Consider the following 8,547-nt stretch of genomic DNA (forward strand, 5'->3'; position numbering starts at 1 on the left):
TCCACGTCAGTCCAATTCTATCAATCTTAGTGTATTTAATGTGTTTGTCTGTGTGTATATGTGTGTGTGCTGCAAACATCTGATTGGCAATTCTGGGTAAGTTATTAGAGGAATCATATGACATTATATTGGATGAATATTGTTAGGAATAATTGGAATGGAGCACCAAATTACTAATATTATTAATCCTGAGCTTATTCAAGGACCTAAAGGTCTAACAGAACTAACAATTAAGTAAATGAAAAATCAAGTATCTTTTATGATGACTGTCAACTATAGAATGCGTAATAAATTGTACTATTTACACTGTTCAACAAAAGCAATCAATGAAATTCAAGAAAATCAAGTCTGCATTGCAGAAGGTACAGATAGGAAGACAGACAGACATACATAAAAATAAATCGGCTATACAAGCTTCGTTTCACGTACTCAACCATCTGACTGAAATAAGACGTGTCTGCACACGGTTTAAACATGTGCAAGTACTCTGTCAATGTGTGGATTCCCTGTCTATATATGTATAGACGCCAGCAGATCACTCTAACCCAGTCTGTCAAATTTTACCAATCGAATATTAACCTTCCACTGTAGTGATAAAGATGAAAATCTATTAAGAATTTTCACAGCTTGAGGTAGGTTGATGTGCTATCTGTAGAAGCACGTTGCAAATGTGTGGGTAAGTTCTGTGTTCGTGTGTTTTGAAGCTATGTTTTGTGTAAGCGCCATTGTATGCTGTGAAACCTTTGGTTATTAAGATTATGAATATCCCTGAACTTGAACTCGAAAGGGGTGCGTTTTGAAGATAAATTGCCTTTTGTTTTGAGTTTTCCCTTGTTTCTGTAATGTGGCGTTTGGGATTTAAAAGTGGTGTTTTTTTCGGTTGGACTGTTATGTGTTATTTTTTTAACTCACACTGTTTGTTCAAAAAATGTTTCAATGATCTCTAATATAAACTTACGTATTATAAAATAAACAAATAAAAAAAAAACTGGCTTTGTGCCCATAATGAATTATAATCCTTCAGCAATATTAGTTTTTCTATAGTTAAGGAATACACTGTGCACTACCTTCCATTAAAAGTCTTATTAAGCTTAACTTAAACTAACTTTTACCCCAAAAAAGCAGTCTTAAAACAACCAAATAAGCGCTATAATGTAAACCATAGTTCCTCGTTTCCAGGAAATACTAAGATATTATTCGTAGTAAGAGATTTTCACGGCGTCGGCTGCCCACAATCTTTCATTATCCAGGCATTATTGTAGCTTTGCTGAAATTATTTCTAGGCTAATGGTCCTGTTTTGTTGCAGTGCACTCGTAAAACTGCAAGGCGTGTTTTATTAAAATTTTCATAACAAATGGTTTATGGGGGTTTGTTTGATTAAGGTTGCTGTTCGTTTTAATTTAAAGGGGCATTTTAGGAGGAAAATTGCTTTTATTTTCTATACATTTTACAATAGTTATCACTTTTTCATTAATCTCATAATACAAATTACTTGCCAGGCTTCGAACATTCAACGATAAAAGGTGAATTGGTGAACTTTATGGCTAAACCAATCATCAATCTTTCGATTCTTTAAACTCAATAAAAGACCGTCAATTTTAAAAAAGTTGCATTACAAAGAAATTATACTTAACCATTGTCTTCTTCATATTTCAGGAATTCTACCAAAAAGTATTTAAAATAAACAAATGATCAATACAAATACAAATGCTGGCAAATAAAATGGCACAGTCAATATTTTGGGCCACAAGAATCACAGCTGCATTCAACAATATCAGCATCCAATCTGAGTTGAGAGCAAACGGCGGATTTTTCGATAAATATGTAGGATCAGGAGAGCCGAGCGGTACACCATCAGGGTTTGGAGTCCCCATTTTATTGGGATAGATAAGACTTTAATACAAAATAACAATGTTTAATTACACAAAATAATAATCCACACAGTATACAGTTTAAAACAATAAATTAGGTAGACCACGAACAGACCTTACGGTCACAGTTCGTACAGTGGCATAGGCCACCCACATACACAGTATGTTAGTAAATAATATGGCGACACGAACAGACTTTACAGTCACAGTTCGTACAGCGGCGTAAGCCACCCACATACACAGTATGTTAGTAAATGATATGGCGACACGAACAGACTGTACAGTCACAGTTCGTACAGCGGCGTAAGCCACCCACATACAAAGTATGTTTGTAGATAATATGGCGAAACGAACAGACCCTAGACTAGGGTCACAGTCCGTACAGCGGCGTAAGCCACCCAAGTACAAAGTGTATCGTATGCCAATACAGCTATGTGAATATACAGCGAGGCTGTACCAAGGAAACCGACAGTTCTGTCGGGAGCAGGAGCTCTATAATGAGTCTAATCCGAAGATAGACTGATTTCGTCATCAAATGCATGGCCTTTTATAGGACGTTCGAACAATGACCCCTCTCCGCAACAACTCTGTCCAAAGCGCGCGAAAGCGCGCCAAGCGTTTACTTGATACAACATTATTAAGATTTAGCTTAATCTAACTAGATTCTTACAAGACTTTTACTTTGCAAAGTTGTTAAATTATCCAAGAATGCTTATTGTAATTAGACAATCGCATTTAAACGTTAAAATAATCAAAATAACATGTTATTGTTGATATTGACAAAATCCATTTAGGTCCTGTTATTATAATAAGTACCTAGTCAAAAATTCAATTCACATGTTTACAGAGTACTTTATAAATCTAGTTTAGATTTATTAGACAAGAAATTGGCAAGATAACTTAATAATAATCGGTAATAAAAGAATCAAAACATTCATTTGGATATTACTATTGTTCACGAAACAGGGCGCGAACCCATTTTAAATCTATGGTCTTATCTATGGATCTATGGTATACATTGTTGTTTTTTTTTGTTTGGATACAGACAATGGTGATTGACATTGACATCTATCTGTCACATTTTTGTTCGGATATCCACAGTGGTAATTGATCTATCTCCGACACGGCCAGAACTGACATTCTACACGACCTCGTGTGATTCTGTAACAATACAAAGTTCTAGGAGTATATCGTTCGGCCTTTCTGACAAACAAAGGCGTACGGGGTAAATTAAGAAAAATCCTGAATTAGTCATAAAAGTCAAAAGTGATTGATTCATTATCATTCGTAATATCTATTCTGTTACTGACCATACAAAAGCTCAACAAAAGTAGGGACATAGTCCCCCAGCCGAAATCACACATTCGACAAGTAATTTGGAATCAAATAGACAACACGCACAGGCGTCAACATAGACAGCCCGCATGCGTCAAGTTCGATATCCAAATCCAGGAGTCAACATAGACATCCAACCAGGCGTCAACATAGACAACCAAAACACAGGAGTCAACATAGACATCCAACCAGGCGTCAACATAGACAACCAAAACACAGGAGTCAACATAGACATCCAACCAGGCGTCAACATAGACAACCAAAACAAGAGTCAACATAGACATCTTGCAAACTCGGCTATTGTATGTCAGTACCAGAAGAATCATCTTCAATATCGTCATTAATAATAACTGGACATTCAGGCATTTTTCGCACACGATCGTGGGCATATTTGTAAGTTCTATTGGAACTCAAAGATTTTAACAAATATCGATCACCATCTAACAATTCTAAAATCTTATAAGGACCTTTAAACTTAGGATCTAATTTAGTTTGATTCCGTTCCTCATTAGCAATAAGTACAAAGTCTCCAACTTCAAACCTTTTCAATTTAGCTTTAGTTTTATCAAATCTGTCTTTATCATATTCAGCATTTTTAGTTATACCCAGGGCTGCTTGTTCTCTCACATGAGATAGATTAACTTCTATCTCTTCACTGTTTGTGATTAATAAACCTAGCGGTCTAGCAACTCGACCAATCATTAATTCCAAGGGACTAGATTTTGTAACACGATTCATAGTGCAATTAAGAGACAATTGAACGTCTTCAATGGCATCTTGCCATGATCGATCGCTGGTCTCAACGGCAGTAAGCATACCTTTTAATGTTCTCATTATACGTTCTACCTGACCATTAGCTCTACAAGAACCGGTAGCTACTAAATGTAAAGCAATATTATGGGAATCACAGAAATCTTTAAAGCTTTTGCTAGCAAAACATCGACCTTGGTCAGCAATAACCCTAGAAGGTGCTCCAAATAAAGAGGTACTAGATTTAAGAGCTTTAATGCAATTGGATGCGTCAATCTGAGTTGTATGGTATAGTAAGACAAATTTTGTAAAAGAATCAATTAAAACAATGATGTATTCCTTGAGATCACTCTTTCCACTAAGTTTTCCTGTTACATCTATATGCACTGTGTGCCAAGGTATACTAACTTTAGGAATAGGGTGTAACTCAGCTTGAATTTTACCCGAGTTCGATTTTGAAATTTTGCATGTAATACAGTTATCTACGAATTTTCTAACATATCTGGACAAGTTATCAAACCAATAATGCTCATAAACCTTTTCAAGTGTTTTGTCCCAACCTAAATGCATGATTGATTCATGAATGTGATTTATAACAGACCATCTAAAAGCTCTCGGAACTATAGGTAAACAACGAGTTTGCCCATTGCGTTGAATCTTACGATATAAAGTTCCCGATCGCAATTCATAGCTTTGGGCAAGATCAGGGGTTAGAGAATTATTTTTGAGTTTAGAAACGATTGCCATGATCTCAGGATCGCGCTGTTGTTCAGCTAAAAGCCAATTATCAGACAGAGTTGTAATATCAACACGTTTTTGCTCCACTTTGTCAATTATTTGTGGAAGTGGATTTCTTGAAAGACAGTCTACGTGGTTCATATATCTACCTTCCCTATAGATAATATCAAAATCATAAGCCTGTAGAAAAGCCCACCACCTATGTACTCGAGGAGATAAATCAACCTTACTGCGTGACGCTTTGAGGGAATTACAATCTGTTACAACAGTGAATTTATGTCCTTGCAAGTAATGATGAAAATGTTTTACTGCATTAACTACGGCCAAAGTTTCTAATTCATAGGAATGATATTTACTTTCAGTTGCAGTTGTTCTCTTACTATAATACTCCACAACGCGCAACTTGTTATCGACTTTTTGAAACAGAATGGCACCATAACCATCTGCACTAGCGTCAGTATGTAATTCAATAGGATATTCAGGGTTGTAAATCATCAAAACTGGCTCATTAGCAAGAATTGCAATTACTTTCTGCCTAATTTTTTCGTGTTCATCTGTCCACTTAAAAGTCTGTTTACCGGTAGTTAAGAAGAACAAAGGCTTCATAATTTTCGAAAAGTTACTAATGAATTTCCTGAAATACGATGCAAGTCCAATGAACTGCCTCAACTGGTGAATTGTTTTGGGAGATTTTAAGTTACGTAATGCTACTATTTTACGAGGGTTTGGGCGAAGTTCCCCAGAAGTGATTTCGTATCCAAGATATTCTACTCTACGCTTTAAGAAAGAACATTTACTGAGGTTTAACGAAAATCCTGCACTAGACAACGATTCAAGGACTTCTTGTAACCGATGTAAGCCTTCGCTGGGGTCTTTACTGGGCACCATGACGTCATCAATGTAAATGATGACATATGAATGGACTAAAGGACCTAACGCATTAGTTACTGCACGTTGGAAAACGCTAGGAGCATTTCGTAAACCAAATGGCATGGCCAAATATTCAAATTGACCATCGGGTGTTACAAAAGCAGTAGCTTCAATACTATCCGGATGAACAGGTATCTGATGAAACCCTGAACTACAATCAAGGCAGGTGTAGAAGTTAGCACCGCATAATCTTGCAATTTGGTCAGCTATAAGCGGTAGCGGAAACCTATCTGGCACAGTATTACTATTGAGCTCACGATAGTCTACACACATTCGATCAGATCCATCACGTTTTTTTATTAACAAAATAGGACTTGCAAATGGAGAACAACTAGGTCTCACTATTTTAGCATCTATTAAATCCTTAATTTTAGAACGAACTAATTGTCTTTGGTCAGGGGTAAGTCTATATGGTCTGCGATTAACCGTCTTATGTGGATCAATAAGACGTAATTTAAGTTCACCTGTCGTGACTCGAGTACGTGGTAAACCTTCTACAAAGGCATGAGAGTATTTTTGAAGGAGTTCAATCAACTGACTCTTATATTCAGGTGGAATGTCAGTGTCAATCTCATTAAAATTTGGAGTCTCAGGAATAGAGCATTGATCAACATTCTTAACCTTTGTGATGGTAAGACTATTTTCGGTCATGTTAACGGCAAAACCCAATTTTAATATCTCACGACCTATCATGATATTATGACTTATATAGGCATCCGGAATTACATGAAAGAGTATCTTTAAATTGTAACCGTCTATTTCTATTTCACTCAGAATTTGTTCGGTACATAATGTACTAGAATTTCCTATTCCCATTATATTGACAACACAACAAATACGCTGGCCAGAGAATTGTTTAGCAAAAGTTTCAGCAATAAGAGAACATTCAGCCCCAGAGTCATAACAAAATGAATACGTCTCACCAGAGTGACGTAGAACACCAGTGCTAGGTCGTACTTCGCAGGCTTCAACTCGCTTCGTGGATGAATGACCGCTTGAAGCCCGACTCCCGGCGCCTTCGCTTGAACCTCCCGGCCGCTTTCCGGTTGTCTTTGGGCAGCGTGGCGCGACGTGACCCGCCTCGCCACAGCGGTAGCAGACAACATTCTTTGCGAGCGACGACTTAGCTGGTCCAGGATGTTTGGTTTTGTCGGCCTTCTTCCGACAGTTGATAGCTCTATGCCCTGCTATGCCACAGTAGTGACAAACTATTGTACTTGGCTTAAACCTTTTAGGTTCAGAAGAGACATGGTCAGTGGAGAACTGAGGTTTCCTCTTAAGATGTGACAAGACACTTAGTTCCTGTTGAAGTTTATGCCTGGTAGGTATTTCGGTAGTAAAAGCTAACCGATGAGCACGAACATCAAATTTAGAAACATGGGCCAGAATAGTGGATACGGCAATTTGTTCGACACTCAGGCTATTCCATTTTGACGTCAGCGAAGTGACGTGTCTACTGGCATATGAGGCTAAAGATTCACCTTCTTTTGGTTGACTGTTATGAAGGTTAATGAGAGTAGCAGCGATAGTTTCTGACACATCGTAACGGGAAAGAAAGATACTTTTAAAGTCTGGCCAGGTCATGCCGGCATACGATACTTGGGAAAGCCATACGGAAGCACTGCCTTTCAAGGCTTTACTAAGGGCAATAATAAGTGGACCGCCCTGAAGGGGTTTTTCAGATAGGCAAACATCAACAGTTGTACTCCAAGATCGAGCATTGGAATCGGGTGAATCGGGATCAAAATCGGGCAAGCGAATTGCATTAGACGGTGTGGTGGGAGTCTTCATTGCATCAATTAGCTGAGCCATATTACGGCCCTGAAGTTCTAACATTGCTCGCCATGGATCACCAACCCCTTCCGATTCCCGGGCTTCACCTAATCCCACTTCTGATGTAGGATCAGGAGAGCCGAGCGGTACACCATCAGGGTTTGGAGTCCCCATTTTATTGGGATAGATAAGACTTTAATACAAAATAACAATGTTTAATTACACAAAATAATAATCCACACAGTATACAGTTTAAAACAATAAATTAGGTAGACCACGAACAGACCTTACGGTCACAGTTCGTACAGTGGCATAGGCCACCCACATACACAGTATGTTAGTAAATAATATGGCGACACGAACAGACTTTACAGTCACAGTTCGTACAGCGGCGTAAGCCACCCACATACACAGTATGTTAGTAAATGATATGGCGACACGAACAGACTGTACAGTCACAGTTCGTACAGCGGCGTAAGCCACCCACATACAAAGTATGTTTGTAGATAATATGGCGAAACGAACAGACCCTAGACTAGGGTCACAGTCCGTACAGCGGCGTAAGCCACCCAAGTACAAAGTGTATCGTATGCCAATACAGCTATGTGAATATACAGCGAGGCTGTACCAAGGAAACCGACAGTTCTGTCGGGAGCAGGAGCTCTATAATGAGTCTAATCCGAAGATAGACTGATTTCGTCATCAAATGCATGGCCTTTTATAGGACGTTCGAACAATGACCCCTCTCCGCAACAACTCTGTCCAAAGCGCGCGAAAGCGCGCCAAGCGTTTACTTGATACAACATTATTAAGATTTAGCTTAATCTAACTAGATTCTTACAAGACTTTTACTTTGCAAAGTTGTTAAATTATCCAAGAATGCTTATTGTAATTAGACAATCGCATTTAAACGTTAAAATAATCAAAATAACATGTTATTGTTGATATTGACAAAATCCATTTAGGTCCTGTTATTATAATAAGTACCTAGTCAAAAATTCAATTCACATGTTTACAGAGTACTTTATAAATCTAGTTTAGATTTATTAGACAAGAAATTGGCAAGATAACTTAATAATAATCGGTAATAAAAGAATCAAAACATTCATTTGGATATTACTATTGTTCACGAAACAGGGCGCGAACCCA

General features: G+C 37.9%; 1 protein-coding gene across 1 annotated transcript; it reads right to left on the reverse strand.

The window, feature by feature from the left end:
- Positions 1-2,630: 2,630 nt before the first annotated feature.
- On the reverse strand, positions 2,631-7,694 carry LOC124630128. Its single transcript, XM_047163864.1, has 2 exons — positions 6,549-7,694; positions 2,631-3,033 (listed from the first exon to the last, which is right to left on the reverse strand). The coding sequence occupies exons 1-2, from the start codon at positions 7,570-7,572 to the stop codon at positions 3,014-3,016; spliced, it is 1,044 nt and encodes a 347-aa protein (XP_047019820.1). The 5' UTR covers positions 7,573-7,694; the 3' UTR covers positions 2,631-3,013.
- Between the last annotated feature and the right edge of the window lie 853 nt (positions 7,695-8,547).

Source organism: Helicoverpa zea, chromosome 4, assembly GCF_022581195.2.
Source record: "Helicoverpa zea isolate HzStark_Cry1AcR chromosome 4, ilHelZeax1.1, whole genome shotgun sequence".
In the NCBI taxonomy this organism is placed as follows: domain Eukaryota; kingdom Metazoa; phylum Arthropoda; class Insecta; order Lepidoptera; family Noctuidae; genus Helicoverpa; species Helicoverpa zea.